We start from the raw sequence: 20,442 nt of genomic DNA, 5'->3' as shown, positions 1-20,442 counted from the left end.
CATCACATTCACATTCCAATATTCAGTTGACATCTTTCTTGTGGTTCTCTTATTCGGTTTATGTCATCCAAGTATCCAACTAACTTTCACCTGGCGTTTTACAGGAAACGTTTATGCAGGTGTATTTACCTCAACTAAAAGGGAAAAAAGGAAATGCTTTGACGGTAGAATTTGTGGAGGTGGATGTGAGTGTTTTTTTATTTGATTGGCAAGTCTATTTTAAATGAGATCAGTAACTCTTTGATGTTGGCGGAATTCGATTTCCAGACTTCCAATATCATCACCCAAAATTTTTACCGGTGTATTGGAAATGGTATAAATGTCTCCAATAGGACAGGTTTACCTTCTTTGCCTAATGTTTTACTTAAAACATCCGATAAAGTGTGAAAACAACACTTATTGGAATGTCTAAATCAACACGTTCGTGCCAAAATTACTTTTCAAATCTGTTTCCATGACAATGTTTAAATCATCATTGTGTTGGTTTGAAAGTGCCAAAATTTCTTTCTAATCTGTATCCTAACCAATGCCTTAAATCATTATATATGATGGTTTGAAATCAATTTAGTATACTTGTAAACAGGGTATAACAGGCAACAGCCATTGTCAAAATTGTCACGGTCAACTCAACTAACAAGAACCAACCCCAATAAACGAGTACTCCTAATAAAATAAACACATAAATTAAGAACCAAACTTATGCGGTTGTCCTGTGGCAAGTTTACACGTATCATTAGCAATCTACACCGTTACAACATACAAAAAGGCGACCCAATCGTGCACAGTCAATTTCACGCCATTCAACGTAGCAACGACTTATTATATATATACAAGAAAAAAAAAACGTGTCCAATCATGTGACAATTATTATTTCAACCCTTTATAATAAAATGACCTTTTCTCCCTGTCATCATTTCACTCAAATCTCTCCCTCCTCTAAAACAAAAACAAAACAGATCTCCGGTATTATTAGGGATGGGGTCATTCAAGGGTCACGTAGTACCAGGAAGTCTGTTTTTAATAATCGGAGTATGGCACATGTGGAGTTCAGTGGTTCGATACGTGTCGAACCCAAAGTCATTTAGAGTTCGGGCTTGGAACCCAGTACCTGGTTTTGATGGCAAGTTTATGTACATGGAACTTTACGTTGTTGCTATTGGTTCCTTTATTGATTTGTGTATCGAGCTTCTTTACTCGACTCATCTTAGATTCTTTGTTAACGGGGTACTTAATCCTACTCATATGAATAATTTTGAACATTCTGGGATGCTGCTTATGTTTTTCATCTTTGGTGTCGTTGCTCTTCTTTCTCAGAAAACCAGGTACATCTTTTTTTTTCTTTTTTTTTTTTTTTTAAACTTATGGGCGGGTCTTTTTATGTGGGGAAAAAAATTAGTTGAATAATAATAATGATCACACTTTTTATATCGATGTGGGAAAAGGAAAAATAACTTGTACTGTTTAAAAGTGAAATTGTAACAATGAACGGGTTTAGCGTTAGTGGAGGAGGAAGGATAGACATATTCTTTTGCATATGTTTCACATGTTTAGATTGCATGAATTTTGTTTCTGCGTATGTGCATATGTCATGATAAAATTTGTATAAATAAGTCCACCTCAATAGGTAGAAAAATACACTTCAAATAATTCTATTTTATGGTATCAGGATTCAAAAGCTTTAGGATCTTTATTACTGTTGTTGATCCTTTGATTATTTTTTTCCCCTGCGACATAAATCATTGTCGTATTCTGATCAGCCACCAATATTCTTGTTAGAGTGGACATTTCCTGATATTTTTTTCCCATCCCCACATTGGTTCACAGATTACTTGCGGATTGAGGGTTCAGGGGCAACGCCCTCGACCTGAATTTTTTAGGATGTTTCTATTATGTAAACTATAGTAATTTTTCATATATATATGGGTGTGTGAGAGAAGGCCAAAACTAATTACGGTCTTATAGTCTCTTCTCTCTTCTTCTCCCGACCTAAAACATCGGCACTATTGCGTTCCAACCAGCCGGTCTCTCTGCCGAAGCCGTTTCGTTTTCCTAATTTTGTATTCTCTCTCCATCAGCTACCTCGCTTGCGGCATTTGCCATTGCTGCTGCTCTCTCTTAGTGGCTCCATTAATTGCAATATTCTTTACTATTATCTCTCTCTGCTTTCGTTGTTGCTACAGCATATATTACCATCCACATATCCCCATCACCACTCCTTTCCCCATTGTCTTGGATCATTGTCCCCCCTTTCGTTCTTTGCGCCATTGATAAGTTTGCTTGTTAGCCAAAGCTGCTTCGATTTTCCAATAAGATCTCTTTCTTTTTGCTATTTCTTTTGTTGGTTAAGATCTAATACTCCTACCTTTTACCAAAAAAAAAAAAAAAAAATACTCCTACCTTTTGCTCCATTGCACCACTAGTCTTGAAAGTCCCTTACATTCCTAATTTGAACACCATGTCAGACACTTCGTATCTTTGTCGGTTGCGGACACACCTATCTGTGTCAATGTAACTTAGATTTTTTTGTCTCGATCCTTCTACTAGTTCTTCTACCAGCGTCTCATTCACTGGTCTGCAGACTTCTACTTCAGTTGATCCTCATTGATCTTCTGACACCAGCACCACTCACCATATGAGTGGTGATTCCCGCCTCATAAAGACGAGTGTCACCTAGATAGGGTTTTTCTTGGTAATGGTTTTACTCTTCTCACTGCCCTCTCTGGTGACATGTCTCTCTCATTGGGTGCCAAGTTATTTCAGTCTGATTTATACTTGTTACAAATGTTCAATAATCTCTTATAAGTTACTCAATTTATTTGATACAATCAAGTTTATTCCTCCTTTAATCCACATGTTTACACTATATCTGAGTTGCATACTGGGGCTCCATTATTCTGTGGATCATGCCGAGATGGGCTAAAGCAGTTTCTACCGCAGCTTACCCCTTCATACACTGATTTGTGTGCCTTTGGCTGTCAATGTTACCCATAGTAATGTTGTTGTTCACAAGCTGCTTCCCCATTTGATTGAATGTGTATTATTGGGTTACAATTCTCAACACAAAGGGTGTGAATGCTTTGGTCCAGTTACAACAGGGTTTACATTTACCCACATGTGAGAATGACGAGGATTTCCTTTCGCCATTTCTCAACAGCGTTATTTTTCTCATCACACTGAAAATGTTGAGTTAGAGTATATACAGTTCGTGATAAGTCCAGTTCATCATCAGGTTTAGCTTTTGCTGTTTCTATCCCTAGTGATGGTATTACTTCTCAGCTCTTGTTGATTCCCGTGATGGTATTTTCAACATGTTGCTCAGTTTTTGAAAGAACGCCTAATATTGAAATTATATTGAAAGAGGAACTAGGATCTCATAAACTTTGTTTTTGGATTGATGGGCTCTCTCATAAACTTAAAAATGAAAGCATATACTTGTAGTGAAGTTTGATCCACCTGATAAACTTTTCACAAGCTTATCTTTTAGTCCTTCAATAATATTTGGAGCTTTGCGATCCTCCATATCCCCATGCCCTAATCTTCCATTGGTACCTTTTCCCCATGTGAATACTTCACTTCTTGATGTCAAAACAGCAACATGGAAATGAAAGCCACGACCATGACACATATTACATTGGTAAGTGTTGTGATGTTGAAGTGTAATCCTTGGTTGACATGGCATGGAAAAAGTTGAATTGCAATCAGAGCTAACCATTGTTTGTAAATGAATGTGCATTGCCGATATGTTTTATTTGAGATCATTGTAGATTGATAATATGCAAGTTTCCAACTCTATCCATGACGTACTTGTTATTTTCGTTTTCGTTTCTTTTTATTTTATTTTATTGTCCCCCAGTTTGTATTTAGTAGTATATGGTGAATATTATAGTAGAGCATCTTATAGCAATTGACACCTTTTGCACATACCTTTATTTTGTTACACATGAAGATTTCTTTACCATGAACCTTTTTTTTTATGATGTAGAAACTGCATTAAGAAACAATCACCTTTTATGCTAGCTACAGGTCTAAGGAGCAATGCTTATGAAAATGATTTAAGGGTAGTGCCATGAACATGCATTTTCAAACGGGAAGCCACATAGATAGAGACACTGTATTACTTGTCGTCATATTATGTAAGAGCTTAGGAAGCAAAGATAATGCATCATGGCATTACCACTAGAACTTGAAATAATTGAACTAAGAAAGAATTTTCTACACAGCAAGGGTACCTAATTCAGCTCAAACTAGGCTAGGATAACTTAGGAATGGCGTTGAAGCAACCTTGAAGGGATTTGGGTGTTTGACTAGCATAGCTTGGAGCTGCCCTCAGATGTTCTTGAGTGCACCTTGCATCATTTCATAAAAAATGATATTTTCATTGCTTTTTATTTCTTTTCTCAGAATAGTCTTTTCTTTCAAACTCCTATCCAAAATAGTTTATATTCTAATAAGCCTGATGTTCTTGTAGGTATCTCCCCCTGCCAGAAGGAGCTCTATGCTTGATTGTTGCCTCGGCTTTCTGTGTTGAATATCTCTTGTTCTACTTTCACTCAACTGCCCACAAAGGCCTTGAAGGATACTACCATCTACTGTTGGTCATTCTCATTGCCCTCTGCATAATCTCCTCAGTAACTGGGGCCCTCTTTCCTACTAGCTTCCCCATGGACTTGTCTTGTGGAATCTCCATAACTCTCCAAGGCCTTTGGTTCTACCAGACAGCCTTCACTCTTTATGGACCAATGATGCCAGATGGTTGTCATCTAAAAGAAGATATGATCTCATGCCAGTCGAATGATAGTGAGGTTCGAGGAGAGTTGTTTGCCAATTTGCAGCTCTTTGCTTTGGTTTTTGGTGTCTTTTTCACTGTTGGAGGTTCATATATTTTTGCGTCTTCGAGGTACGGGCATTCTGACCTCAAGGCATTACAGACATCAGAAAATGGAGTAAATAGATATTAGAATGTTTAACTATTTTTTGTTCTTGTATTTTTCTCTGCTCCAAAGAACAATCATTTTGAGTTGAGCTGCCACTCAAAAGAGTCCTTTGTAACAGATTTCTACAAATATTTTTCTTTGTAATTAGAATGACTGGACAATCTTTGCTGTCCATGAAAGACAAATTGGATCTTGCAATTCTTACTACAAACAGGAGATACTGCTTTTCATTTGCATCGTTTGTCCATGTGTAGACCATCTAGCTCTGACGCTGTCATATCTCTGCATAATAGCGCTTTACATTTTGAAGTAATATGTTGTTGGAGTTACGAATTTGTATTCAAGAAAAATTCTGCTTGGCGTACATGCTTGGGTATTTTTTTGCTTTTTGAGATTCAGAACAATTGAATGCCAGAAGCCCAGAATGCTATTATTTGCCCCAGCCAAATGTTGGATCCGGATGCAAGAAATTCGTACCTTTCAGAGAACTTCGGTACTTGATTGTGAGATGGAATCGAAATGAACAAATGAACAAGAGAACTTCGGTATTTGCTTTTTTGTTCATGCCGGACCCTATTATTGAACATTATCTAGAAAAGGTGACTAATAGAGTTTGGTATATAACGTCTTTACCACAGAAGATAGTGCTCACTTGTAAGTTGTAACTTTACGACAGATACAAAAGATAATGCGAATGTCATTTGGTTATTCACTCATTCCTCATTTCCTCACAAGTTTATACTTGGGTCCTCGGCTTCAGATACACGTGATCCCCTTCAGCTTTATATTCCGTGGACCTTTACATGCACCAATATCATCCAGACCTATAATAGAATCACAGAAAATGCTCACAGAAGACGCTCTCCTGTTGATCACATTGAATTAAACAGTAGAATGTCTAAATACATCGTAGGCTTTTAATGAACATTGGTTATTACCTCAGAAAGTGATTTTAGCTACTAGTTGGTCCTTGAAATAAGGCATTAGACCTTTACATGATAGCGTCCAAAAGTTGATCCTCTCCGGCAGCATTACACACTGACAGTTCTCGGATTTTCTATACAAGAAGTTATGCGTCCGGGTAACAGCCAGACGCTGATATGCACCTTGTAAATCCACAATTTGCATAATGACAATTGGAAGGTTTAGAGTTTAGACTTTAGATTAAAGTTATTGGGGACGCTTTTCACATATTTTCCCAGATTAGTGCCTGCCCACAGCATCTGGCCCAGCCCATGCTCCAGCAAGGCAAACCTTAAACGTTATAGCCCTTTATGCCATTATATAATGGTCCAAGTTGTAAGTCCACGTGATCCGTGAGAACAAGGCGGTGGGCCACGACTTTTCCTAGCCCCACCTATATTTGAGCCGAAAAACTTTTGTTGTCAACACCTATACTTCGACTTCAAGATGTTGGTCCGGGCAAACCAAAACAAACTACAAACAATTCACTAGAAGTAGGATCTTCTAAGCGGATCTCGCATCTTTCTTTATGAGACACGATACGGTAGTCTACCTGTAAGACCCCTAAATTATTTTTATATTATTTCGTAACAATATTTAATATTTTGGAATTTGATATTTATTTCTAGGTCAACAGGCTAGTAAATATATGTTTGACTTTTTGATAGAAAAAGAAAAAAAGGACAACAAATATTTTGAATTTTGTGTAGAGATTTTTAATAGTTGAAAAGTTTTAATTTCAAAAGAGATGTTAATATAAAATATGTAATAAATAGAATATTTTTAATAGGAAATAATATTCTATATTAGGAATATAAATATTTGGTAAAATAGGAAGTTTTTAAAATGTTAAACATAATATATGGTAGGTACCATTATTTAGAAAGGTCTCCGGAAAGAAAAAAAAAAGAAGGTTTTCTTAAAACTAGAACTAAACAGCTAAAACACAAAGAAGAACGGAGACAAAGTGGATTGTACATCTTGTAGCTAGCTTATGATCGGATTATCTGAGTCATTTTTTCTAGATACTTTTTCGCGATACGAAGGTGAGTAGTTATTTTGCTATTTCATCTTACCTATAGTTTAGTTTTACTGTATATACAGACATATTTCTCTGTCCAATGTTTCATCCATTTTTACTGCTCATTCTCCTGTTATTATTCGGCGTCCTATCGTATTGTTAAACTCTGTTGAAACTCTGAAATTGATATTAAACTGTCGAAGTTTTATGGGCCGTTAATGGCGTCGCGAGCCCAGAATAATGGAATCGTCCTGTCTTTTTTTGCTTGAACTCTTTTTTGTTGTGGTTTTGTATTTGTTGGTTGATGTTGGGGATAAAGTGTTTGATGTTGGTGGTTGGTTGATTGGGTGGTGTTGTTGAACTCTGAAGAGGTCGTTAATGGAGGCGCGAGCCCCAGGAATCGTATGGGATTTTTATGTGAACCTTTATTATGTTGTTATTTTGGTGGGTTTAGGTTGTTGTTTTAGTTGGATTATAATTGGTGATAGTGGGGTGTGTGAGGGCTGTTGAATGAGGGCTGTTGGGAGCTTGAAGAAGCGTTAATGGCGGTCGAGATCTATGATTGGGGAGTGATCTCGACACTTAATAAAATTGAGTGGTGTGTTAATTAAAAGGGTAGGGTTTTTGTTAAGGAGTGAAACCATAGGGATGAGGAAGTGAGGAGTGGTGGCCGGAATGCGAGTTGGTGCGGTGGAGGGGATGACCGAGATTGGGATCCAGTGCTCCCAGTCTCACCAGTTTAGTTTCTAACTCTGTTGGGCTTGGGCTTGGGCCGGACCTAAGTTAGTTTGTTTTGTTTGGGCCAAAACTAATTAGTTTTCTTTGGGTCAGTTTCTCGATCTATTTGGTTGTTTTAGGCCGAACCAATTAGTATTCTTTGGGCCGGTTTCTAATTTTATATGGACTGGTCCTTATGTCCCCAATTGGGTCAGGTTGAATAAATAAGTTGGTTTTAAACTTTTGGGCTTGGGCTTTTTTCCCTTGGTTTTGTTTTGGTTGATTGGGTTAGGACTATGGGTTGAACTGTTTTAAACATGGGTTTGGGTTAGGACCTGTTTGGAGGACCACCGGTTTAGAACTGGTGACTGTTGGGCTTGACCTGTTGATCAGTCAACTCTTTGACCGTTGACTGTTGACTGTTTAATTGTGCTATATTATATATATATTAAATTTTATGGACTAATCCAATGGTAGTGATATCTATCAATTGGTGCCGAATTCGGTATAAAGATACGAAATCTTTATTTCGTTCGGAGTAGACTCAAGTCCTTACTCACGTCTTCTTGCGTTTAGTTGAGTGGGGATTCGAACTAACCTAAATTCTAGGACAACATACAACTTTCTAATGCTCTAAAAAGGGAAACTAGTGAGTAAGTTTAATATTGAATTACTAGCTAAGCTTGGTTTTGTTGTTTAAGTCCTAACGAGTGCAAAAAATGTGAAAACACGAAAACGGTAGAAAAAGACTAAGAATTTTACAAGATATTTAAGAAGAAAGAAGTAGTGGAAGATTATAATACTCATGCAAGAACTTAATATCTTATCTTAGTATAGGATTCCTACCGTCTCTAAGCTGTTTTGAGTATATTATCAAACCCGGACCAGCTTGAGCGTCGATCCCTAGCGAGATGAACTCATCTCTAAGTCCATTTCCCTAGCATAAGAAGTTGAACTGGACTTTCATCTCTGAAACTCTATCTCAACTTCTAGACTCATAAAACATAATCCTGTCAAATATAGAAACAAGAAGTTAATTAAGGCTCGCACACGCGGCTATCCCAGGCATGGAAAGGGAGGCACACACAAGTCTTTCTTCACTTCCAGGCCTCAAGTTTGGCCGGACACTACCATTTTGGGGTAGTGTGTTATATGCGTCTTTAGGTCTAGGCAGAGAATCCTACTACAAAGAAATCTATACAAACCCTCACATGAGCATCATTAACCCTCCACCTTGGAGGATTTTAACTCATGATCTTTGGGTTTATTTTTGTAAGATACAAACTAATAAGTAATAAAAAGAAGAAAGGAATGTAAAAACATATTACCTAAGAAAGAAAGAAATTTTATTAGAAACTAGAAAGTGTTTCCACCATTAACATTTTACAAGCTTTCTTTCTAAAAAAAAAAAAAAAAACCCCCTCCAAAAGATAAAGACTAGGAATTTAAATGGAACAAGAGTCAGGGCAATCAATGCAGTGCATCCCTCCTTGTTTTGTTTTCTTCTCCATTTGAGAGAAATCTCATTTCCTCCCACGTAAAACACCAAACCACATTTGCTTCCTTCTTACCTACACAATCCACAACAAAGTGACACCTATTTTTTTTTTTCACTATTAACACCTAATCTCATCTAACTTTATTAACTACATGCAAGATATCACTTTTGCACTAATTATTTGCACATTTGTCTTGACTTGTATGATGACTCATCAAATCTTACGAGCCCGCATAGTGGGTCTACGTGCAGTCCAGTGACAGTCCGGTCTTTTGGCAATTTTACACCTTCCCACTATGTGTAGAGTTCATTACACTGATCGTCTGAGAAACTCACTTATCGGATTCGAAGTCCTGGTTCAAGAGGTAGGAGCTTTGGAAGTTTGATGCTTCTGTGTAGATTTGTTGGGCTTCACGTGGGCTTAATCGGAAAGCTTATGTACACTCCCTTTTCCGTGTTTAAATGTTGGCTTTATCATTATTTGTACGTTAGTTGCTCCAACCTGCAAAAACACGAAAATGCGATTATTTCATGATTATTAAACACAAAAGTAACCGAAATATTATATCTCTATGGGATTTTATAGTACAATTTTAGGTGCTTATCAGGTAACATGTTGTGGAAGTTTGTATAAACTGTTTTGTCATTATCTAAGAAAGATTTGACGTTGATATTGTGTATTTTTGACACGTGACGGGTTTGAGATTTTAAAAGACATGATATTCTTAAAACGCTGTAAAAATGTTATGCGGTACGTTTGGAGCAATTGTGACATTATATGATATGTTGGGATATATATATTAAATGCAATATTTTTTGGAGAAATAAATGTAAACGCTCCATCATTATATCTGTGAGATGCTACTATGAGGAAGTATAATATTTGTGGATATTTCCACGGGATTGTAGCTTAGTGCAATAATGTATTTGACATGCACGGGATAAAGTAAAATGATTATAAGATATATATGTATGACACTTGAATAAATTACGTAACGAAAATCCTAGAACCTAGCTGCCCCAACTTATGTGATTTGGCCCTTGTGATGGGTGTATGTGATATGATTGGCCCTTGTATGGGGCGTCTAAGATGTTGATTGACCCATGTGTTGGGCAATCGTAGCCAAATAGAGGCTTGATTTTCTCGTTCGCAAAATTAGAACGAGGCGCACGATATTTTATGCCGAATAGTGGTAGTACCCGCATAATGACGTTCGTGTGGGGGTTATCTGGTATGCGATATCCCGCATAGGGTAATTACACATGGAGTGGTTCATTACATGAGGGGAGGCATGTGGATGTACATGTTTGGCGTTTGGGAGCGATTGTGGTAGCTAGATAAACTAGGTAAAACATAGAAACGACATGATTCTAGAGACACTTGAAGAACTCTAAACAATAATGGTGATGATATATCAAAGTGTATGTTACATCTGTAATAAATGATTTATTGTAAGTTATGTTGCATTCACAATGGTTTTGCAGAAGGGCGGGTTGAATTGATTAATTATGCATGTGTGACCCACTTTGTGATTAGGCTTACACAAGTGTAAGTATAAAGTAAGTTTAGTTTTGTTATTTTATTAATAAATTCAGTTGATTTAGTACGGTTTGAAGCTAAGGCGCCTTAGTGGAGGAACTAAATGCCTTATTATTATGAAATTGGAAGCTAAGGCGCCTCAATGGACAAACTACCTGCCTTAATTATTGTATTTAAGAATGTTGTATTATTCATTAGATATTAAGGCACCTCGATGGAGGAACTAACTGCCTTATTGATTGTGTATATATATGTATATGTATGTTTTGTATTTTAGGGCTACTCATACTAGCATTGTTTATAATGCTAACCCGATTTGCATGTTTGCTTATCGGGTGTGTTCATAAAATGAACCCAGTTGATAAGTCTTGACAGGATTAGTATTGAAGAAGGTTAATTGTTGTTTGTGGTTCGCGTTAGCGTCTTAGTACAGGATATGTTTTGTTTTCCCTTAAGGTGCAATAGATTTTAGTTGAGACAATATGTTGTATTTTCAGTTGTAATTATAATTAAAGAGTTATTGAAAGAAAATTTGTAACTTAATCATATTTGTGAATTTTTGAAATGAAGAGGACTTTTGTTTATTTAAAATTTTTATTGGTTTTAAATTATTAGAATAATTAAATAGATGATGGGTTTTTTGGAAGTTGAGAGTGCATCACACTTTGAAAATCGAAGAGTCGGGAACAAATATTGTTTTTCCGATTTTGTCGAAATTTGGGGTGTGACACTACCGTTCCAGATCTTATCTGATTGTAACTATTCTCCACATTTGTAACCACCACTTGTACTCCTTGGTAGTATTTTGGAGTAGTGCTACACGGACCTACATTTTAGACTTACTATTGCAACTCACTATTTGGATAACGTTGGCTTGCATTGCAATACATACGGACACGTATCTCTATGTAAATCAATGGTTACCATTAGTAGGTTAGTATGTCAAATTAGTAGGTGAGTGTATCATTATTGGGTATTTTGTATACAGATACTTCTTGAACTACCAATAAGGTATGTTCAAATACTTCTTCTTCTCCTCCTTCTTCAATTGATGACATAATGTATGGAGGATATTTAGGTAATTTTTGACTCTTTGATGGAAATGGAGAGATGGGTGTGTTTAGAAAATGGAAAAGTTTGGATTTTTTTTGTTTAGAATATGAAGATGGGGATGAATTTGAGAAGAATTTGATGTGAATTTTGATTAAACGTATCTGCAAAGCAAGTTGCAGAAGACGATGTGGGTTTCAAGTGTTCAGGGGAGAGAAAAATAATGAAAATGAAGAGAAGAGAGAGAGAGGAGAGAGTGATAGGGTGGGGAAGTGGATTGTTTAGCTAACGGACTTTTGGATGAATCGTGTGGCTCTGGGTTGGCCAGGTTTGGGCTTGTATTGGCATGTATGAAACTATTAATTATTACTATTTTTTCAAGTCTTCAGGCATTTATTTTTTGTAGTTCTTTGAATTATAATTCTAAGTAGTATAAAATTGAATGAATGGACTGGTTATATATATAATTTTCAATGACGTGACTCGTGAGGGAGGTGCTTCTTAATTATGAAAAAAGAAGTCGAAAATATGCTACTCAGTTGTTGGGGAAGGTTCTGGGAAGTCCGGCTATCATATAGTCTAGAGATAAAAAAAGTGTATTTAATAAGAATGGTTAACTAGTATTACCTCCCCACCACTAGATGAGCCAATTAGAATTTTCTCCCCACTAGATGGATAAATTAGGGTCTCCCCTCCTAAGTACACAAAATAAAGTCAGCTTGGGTTGACCATTTTTTGTGTGTGTATTTGTGTGTGTGTGTGTGGGGGACAAGAAAAGTAGCAGAGATTTTTTTTTTTTTTTTTTTTTTTTTTTTCCATAAATGGTTACCTTTATTTATAGTTTTAGGTCTTTATATCACAAAATAATTAACGAGAAATCAAAAACTGGATGCAACTATATTGAAATATACTTATAGAATAATTAACAGAAAATCAAAATCTGGATAGAAATGTATTGAACTAACCTGAACTAACCTCGAAGAATAATTAACGGAAAATCATAAAGTGGTTGGAGCTGCATTGAACTAACCTAAAAAAATAATTAACGTAAAATTGAAAACTAAATGCAAATGAATCGAACTAACCTCAAAGAATAGTCAACGAAAAATCGGCAACAATATGCAAATGCATTGAACTAATCTTAAAGGATAATTAACATGAAATTGGAAACTGGATACAACCGCGTTGAACTAACCTCAAAAAATAATTAACATGAAATCAAAAACTTGATGCAATTGCATCAAACTAACCTCAAAAAATAATTAATTAGATATTGAAAACTGGATGCAATTGCATAAAACTAACAGCAAAGAATAATTAAATTGGAGATCGAAAACTGGATGCAAATACATTGTATTGACCTAAAAGAATAATTAACGAAAAATCAGAAATTATATATTCTTTGATGATCATACTTAGTGAATCATGTATAATATTTTTTTTTTATGTCAAGTTTGCAAAGAAACTACAGAAGAATCAATAGAAGTTGATATTACACACCACCTTGAAATCTTGAATAACTAATGGGAAATCACAAACTATATGCAAATGCATCTAACTAACATAAAAAAATAATTAACGGAAAATCAAAAAATTAAATGGATGCAACTGTATTGAACAAATTTAAAAGAATGATTAACGAGAAATAAAAAAACTAGGTGTAACTGCATTGAACTAACTTTAAAGAATAATTAACGAAAAATTAGAACTTGATGCGAATGCATCAATTTAACCTCAAAGAATAATTAAAAAAAATCGAAAATTGTATGCAAATGCATCAAACTAACTTCAAAGCATAATTAATGGAAAATCACAAACTATATGCAATTGCATGGAACTAACCTTAATGAATAATTAATAAGAAATCGGAAACTAGATACATCGAACTAACCTCAAAGAATATTTAACGGATAATTAAAAACTAGATGCAAATGAATCAAAATATCCTAAAGAATAACTAATAGGAAATTGACAATATGATGCAAATGCATTGAACTAACCTCAAAGAATAATTAACGGAAAATCCGAAACAGGATGGAAATGTAATGAACTAACCTTAAATAATAATTAACTAGAAATGTTTTTATGATCCAACATTGTGAATCATGTATTTATATGATATTTTTTAAATACATGTTTGCAAGGAACAACAGAAGGATTAATAGAATTTGGTATTACTAATGGAAAATCGAAAACTTGATGCAATTGCATCCAACTAACCTCTAAAAATAATTAAGGGAAAATCGGCAACTAGATGCAAATGCATTTAACAAACCTCAAAGAGTAATTAACGAAAAATTTTTTTTTTTTTTGCTAAAGATAATTGTATTGATTAAGAAAATGTTACAAGTTTTAAAAAAAAGTTAAATTTAATATAGGTATCATGTCTTTATTTCGACATATATCTAATTTACAAATCTATAATATGTAGGTCATATTATTGTCTTCTATCCTGTATAGAAAATTAGGAGTCCGACCCACCATTTGTTTCCCCCTTTGCCAAGGTGACAACAATTTTAGAGCAAATGTCTGCTCCAAAGTTACCTCTCGACATGTGTTGGTGATTAGAATCCAATCGGCTAGATGTTTCACTTTTTTTCCATGCCACTCGCACTCACCAATGCATTTGGTTGTTATTAAATGACTTCATTGCAGCAGTGGAATCCGACTCTACCATATATACTTCCATCCCAATTTCACTACCTTGCTAATGCATCCAACTAACCTCTAAAAGTAATTAACTGGAAATCAGAAAATAGATACAACTGCATTGAACTAATCTTAAAGAATAATTAACGGAAAATAAAAAACTGAATGCAAATGCATGAAACTAACCTAAAAATATTATTAACAACAAATTAAAAACTGGATGAAATTGCATTTATCTAACTTTAAAAGATAATTAATGAGAAATCAGAAATTGGATGTAAATGCATTGAACTAACATCCGATCAAAGAATAACTAATGAGAAATTGTAAACAGGATGTGAATGCATCAATCTAACCTTAAAGTTAAGAATAATTAACTGGAAATCATAAACTGAATGCAAATGCATGAAAGTAACTTAAAAGAATGATTAACAATAAATTAAAAACTAATTATAACTGCATATAACTAACTTCAAAAGATAATTAGCGGGAAATAGGAAAATTTGATGCAAATGCATTAAAAAAAACTAACGGAAAATCGGAAACTGGATGTGAATGCATCGATCTAACCTCAAAAAAAGATTAACGGAAAATTAGAAACTGATAGCAAATGCATCAAATTAATCTCAAAGCATAATTAACGAGAAATCGAAAATTGGACGCAACTGCATGAAACTAATCTCAAAGATAATTAACGGGAAATCATAAACTGGGTGTAAATGCGTCGTATTAACCTAAAAAAATAATTAATTGGAAATCGGAAACTAGATGCAAATGCATCAGACTAACCTCAAAGAATAATTAACATGAAATCAGAAACTTTATGCAAGTGCATCGAACTAACCTCAAAACATAATTAATGATAAATTGAAAACTATATGCAACTGCATGGAACTATCATGATAAGTACAAGAGTTTTGCGGAATATTCACAAATCTACATGCAACCAAACTCGAGGACGAGTTTTTTTCAAGCCGGAGAGTATGATGCATGGGCATAAAAACTTCTAATTATATTATTAGTAGTCTTATATAATTTATTGGTAGAGTTTCTTATTTGTTCTAGATATAGGTTAATTAGTAAGGTTTCTATTTTGGTTTCTAAATAGAATTAGAAACATTGGTTATTATATAAAGGCAGCTAGGCCTTCATCGTTAGATGATTGTTATTAAATATTTATTCTAAAGAATTTGTTCTTCATGATTGAAGGTTTATTCTAACAGCAAATAATATAATTAACGGGGAATCGAAAACTTGATGCAAATGCAACGAACTAACCTTAAAAAATATTTAGCGGAAAATCATAAACTAAATGCTAATTGATCGAACTATCCCCAAAGAATAATTAACTGAAAATTGGCAACAAGATATAAATGCATCGAACTTACCTCAAGGAATAATTAACGAGAATTCGGAAACTGGATGCAAATGCATCGAATTAACCTCAAAACATAGTTGTATCACATATAATGAGAATGTCTTGACAAATATAGTTTTGTATTTAAAATGGTGTTTATCGTAATGTTTTGCTATTCAATTAACGTCAATGTGATCTTCGCCTCTTTGGGCATTCTCCCAAAACTTCAAACAAATTTATATTAATAATTAAACAACAACAAAAAAGTCGAAGAGTTTTATCAAGAGTGGGTTCTTTCTTTTTATTGAAAGTTGGATTTTCATATTGCAATAAATTTGGATGAGTAGTCAATATAATATTCATATCTCATAGTTATGTATAGTTGTTAATACTTTTATAACGACGCCCGTTCGTATGACAGGTTCGAAAGCTAGTATAGATATATATCTAATATATTTCTGAAACATATATTTGACAAATAAAATCTATCGGACCGTCCCAAAATCTTTTCTACCAGGCTAAAAGCCCAAAACCCGACCCGCCCCGTTTTTTCCGCACCAAAACTTTACTTTCAGCTACAGTCTACAAGCTACAACAAAAAAGCAGCTGAAATGAAGATTTCATCGACACCGTAGAGACCCCAAAAACTGGTTCGTTCTTTTTATCTCTCCATCTTTTCTGTAATACACTAGTTATTTGATGTTCCCTTTGTGTGTGGTTTCAACGTTACTTTTGTTGCACTAATAACACTTAAGCTTCCAGGCTTCATTTCAGCTCTTATATATCATATGCCACAACTATTTTTATGTTGGTGCCAATGTATTACTCAAACGTCCAAATGTTTAGATTATCAGTTCGTGTATATATTGGTTAGTTAGTTCTATAATTTAAAGTTTATACTAATGTGACAAAATGGTATTGTGCAATTGCGTTTCATTTCCTGTTTTTGCCCAAGTTTAACAGTTATGGTCCCATTTTTGCTATTGGTGTTGTTTTTCCCATTGCCCACATTCTGCATTTTACTACTTATTCGTCGATAGCGTAAATGATATAGTATTGTGTTACAAACCGATAGGCAATAGAGAGAAATCTGAGGTATAACTAAGTTTTTCATTTGCGCCTCATGTTCAGAATGTTTTATCCATTGTGTACTATTGTTTTGACGTTTTGCAATGCTTTCTATATTTCTACTCATTGAAATGAGGATTAGTTTACTAGTGTATAGGCCTATTTTTTGGTCCTCTCTTTTTCTTCAGTCTTTCATTATTTGTCCTTTTATTTTGGGATGTATACTCTTCGTTATTGCAATTCTTTGTAGTATACCGGTACAAAATGTGGAGCTTAATGTTGCAGTATAAAGCTTAGGAGGAAGAAAAACTAGTGGTCATGGATGGAAGTGCTTCAATTTCGAGATCTGTAAGACAGAATCGTGGTGTGGGTGTAGATAGGATTAGCAGTTTGCATGACCACATACTTCTTCATATCCTTTCCTTTCTTCCTACAAAATATGCTGTTGCTGCTAGTTTGTTGTCAAGGAGATGGGAAAACCTTTTTACATCAATTTCCAAGCTCGAAATTTCTGATAAGCAGTTATACTCCACCGAAAGTGAGAGCGAAAATCCTATGGTTAAGGAAAACTTGATGAATTTTGTGGATAGAGTGTTGCTTCTCCATGATGCATCGAGTATAGACAGGTTTTCTCTCACATGTATCGAAATTTATGATGCTGCTCGTGTTATTTCATGGATCTCTACTGTACTAAGCCATAACATTCAAGAACTCATCCTCATCATTTCTTTAGGGGATTTCTTTTTTTTTTCCTAGTCAACTTTACAGTTGTGAATCTCTCACCAAATTGGATATTAATTTATTTTATGGCTGTTATCTTAAAACTCCCACTTCAATGTGTTTTCCAAATCTCAAGTTCCTGAGGCTTGAATATGTTTTTTTTCTGTGGTGACCGTTCAATTCGGCTAGCCTCTTTCAGCTTCCCAGTCCTTGAAGAGTTTCGTACACATGAGTTGGGATGGAAGACGTTTAATACTGTCAACATATCTGCCCCTTCACTAAAGAGATTGATAATACATGATGATGTTGCTAGAATCAAGGATTGTGAAATTAATATCTTTGCGGAGAGTCTCATATTCTTTGAGTTGACAAGTCAACTGGAATGTGAGTATAATCTACACAACCTATCATCAGAAGTTGGAGCAGTTATTGACGCTGGTTGGTCTGATGATAATGGCCATCGTGTTATTAAGCTTCTGCGGGGAATCTGTAATGTGAAGGATCTACAATTATGTCGTCGTGCAACTCACGTAAGTTTCCTTATTTTTGCTTTCTGCACTTCTGTGGTGTCCTTCTGCAGTGCCCATCTTTATACTAGAACGTTTTACAACATTATAAACAAGCTTATGATTTTTAATTCATGTCATTTCATTATCTAAGGTTTAATTGATTCCTGAATACTGATCGATGCATTGTAATTTTGGATGTCAAGACTCTCTCCGCTGTGGATTCCTCAGGCGATATGCCAACTTTTTCCAATTTGATCAATCTGAGAGTGTCAGCAGACTTATGTGTAAATGATAGAGATTTGGTAAACATACTCCATAAGATGCTTTCTATTGAATCGCTTTATCTTGAGGTAACTTCTTTAAACTCTTTTTTGTGCCTCTGTGTGTGTGTGGTGGTACAGGTCACACTCATGCTAACATTTTTGAATTTGGATGTCCATATAGGGCTCTACTCCTAAGTCACTTGGGCAGGGTCTTCCGACACTTGAAATTGCTCCTCCATGTGTACTGTCACGGCTCAAATTAGTCACACTTGGGTATTACAAGGCAAGTGAGTCCGACTTATGTCTTGTTAAATTCTTGTTGAGAAATGCAATGATCTTGGAGAAGATGACTATAATATTTTGCTATAAGTTACGAAGAGATCCAGAGAAGAAAGTGGAGGTTAGTAGGCAGTTACTAACACTACCTAGAGGCTCGGCACATAGTGTGATTGATTTCTCCTAAGTATTTGCAGTATGATCTTATCTTGGGGTGGTGACTGGTTAGGACAGAACCAAGTATCTTTTCCCATTTACTAATTTGCACTCTTCAATCTCTTGTGTATTTCGTCAGTTTTTTTGTAAGATCAAAGAGGTTAAACTCTCATTCAACAATAGTTGGTGAACACATTACTTGCGAAGTCTAAGCACCTGGGAATTGGTCTAAGCGCTATGTACTCCTAGCGTGGTAAACTCCAGTAACTTTGCTTATAAGTTGTGACTATCCATGAGAATGCAACGGATTAGTGATAGTTTTTTTCTTTTATTTGATAGCCATCTGTTGCTTGGTTGAGTTTTTTTTTAATGTAGGGAACAATTAAGTGTGATGGTATTGTTTCAGGGGGCCTAAAATATTATCCAATTGACTAGTACCATCACATTTATGCACTTCTGACTGAAAAAATTAAACTTTTGATAGACCACGACTTGAGTTGTCACGCCAAATGCAAATACTAATTTGCAATGTTCATCTGTGTCTATTCTGTTTAGGATCCCCTATATCGGGAAATTAGGGTCTACCCTTCAAGTACACAAAAAAAAAAGTCAACTTGGGTTGACTGTGTTTTTTTTGTGTGTATTTGGGGAAGACCCTAATTTCCCATCTGGGGATCTAATTGGCTCATCTAGTGGGGTTAATACTCGTTAACCCTTCTGTTTTTCTGGTCTTTCTACACTTTCTAGTAATCTAGATGCGTGAAGAGGCTCCCCTTTTCAACAATAGTGGATTCACACTTGCAGACATCACTTGTTCCATCCTATGAACTAAGCAATAATGGAGTTGCACATTGAATTCCTATGACATCACTTGTGCTTCCATGAGAACGCAACGGAGTAATTGGTAGGTTTTTTCAGTTGCCAGCCATATGTATAATTATTGACTAATTAAATCTCCTAAATTTCTTCTACGTAACAAGGGTTAACCAAAATTATTGTTTCAATGCCTAGAGCATTTTTTTTTGGGTAACTCTAGAGCATTTATTTTAGTGAATAGCACCATGGCATGTTCATAATTTTGACTAAAGATCGGAATTTCTGATAAGCCACTGCTTGAGTAGTTAACTAGTTAGCTTGTTCATTACTTCTTTTCATGTACCTTCCCTCAACTACATAATCGTTGCCTAAAATTTTGTACCCGTATTCATACGACCATAATGTCGTCAGACTTGTATGTGGTAACTTTTGTACTCCCCATTCATAAGAGCATCTCTAGGTGGTAGTATAACCTGTCAAATCCTTCATATTTGAAGAAAAAATTCGGAATTTTTCGGAATTCCATCTCTAGGTGGCCTCATTCATGGTCGTGATAACCCCGTCTGCGTTTCGCATTCTTGTTCGCATAAATCACGAGGTTTGGATGCGGATGCGGAGCAATAATAAGTAATGTCGCCGCCCCGATACTAATGTAAGCTTTTTTTTTTTTTTTGACTTTGACCAACACCACGCCCGGTGTCGGCTTGGCCGCCACTACTAATGTCGCACAAGTTATTTTTTTTTACTTTTTCAATTTGGTGCGACAGTGGGAATGTCGCGTGAGTGTTTTTTTGAACTTGGGGGCGACAGTGGTAATGTCGCGCGACAGTGCGCGCCAGTGCGCGCCCATACTAATGTTGCGCAGGGTCATCTCCAATGAATTTTGCGACCACGAATTTGCGACC

At 35.4% G+C, this 20,442-nt stretch overlaps 2 protein-coding genes across 6 annotated transcripts; both read left to right on the top strand.

The window, feature by feature from the left end:
- Nucleotides 1-793: 793 nt before the first annotated feature.
- On the top strand, nucleotides 794-5,145 carry LOC147525353 (plant viral-response family protein). The gene is made up of 2 exons (XM_086606656.1): nucleotides 794-1,322; nucleotides 4,469-5,145. Exons 1-2 carry the CDS (start codon nucleotides 976-978, stop codon nucleotides 4,956-4,958), a joined length of 837 nt encoding a protein of 278 aa, XP_086462782.1. The 5' UTR covers nucleotides 794-975; the 3' UTR covers nucleotides 4,959-5,145.
- Nucleotides 5,146-16,289: 11,144 nt separating this feature from the next.
- On the top strand, nucleotides 16,290-19,052 carry LOC147525352 (putative F-box/LRR-repeat protein At3g42770). Of its 5 annotated transcripts, none has more exons than XR_015198024.1 (4): nucleotides 16,290-16,379; nucleotides 17,707-18,047; nucleotides 18,230-18,376; nucleotides 18,471-19,052. XR_015198024.1 is itself a non-coding variant. In XM_086564955.1 (4 exons), exons 2-4 carry the CDS (start codon nucleotides 17,670-17,672, stop codon nucleotides 18,750-18,752), a joined length of 807 nt encoding a protein of 268 aa, XP_086421081.1. In that variant the 5' UTR covers nucleotides 16,310-16,379; nucleotides 17,048-17,669; the 3' UTR covers nucleotides 18,753-19,052. The 5 variants fall into 5 exon arrangements, 3 of the variants coding, with proteins under 3 accessions (XP_086421081.1, XP_086421089.1, XP_086421072.1); XM_086564955.1 differs by having other exon boundaries at nucleotides 16,310-16,379; nucleotides 17,048-18,047; XM_086564963.1 differs by having other exon boundaries at nucleotides 16,325-16,379; nucleotides 17,083-18,047.
- The last annotated feature ends 1,390 nt before the right edge of the window (nucleotides 19,053-20,442 follow it).

Source organism: Coptis chinensis, chromosome 1 (assembly GCF_015680905.1).
Source record: "Coptis chinensis isolate HL-2020 chromosome 1, ASM1568090v1, whole genome shotgun sequence".
Lineage (NCBI taxonomy): Eukaryota > Viridiplantae > Streptophyta > Magnoliopsida > Ranunculales > Ranunculaceae > Coptis > Coptis chinensis.
Note: the sequence above shows the minus strand (reverse complement) of the source record. Positions and strands in the feature narration are given on the sequence as shown.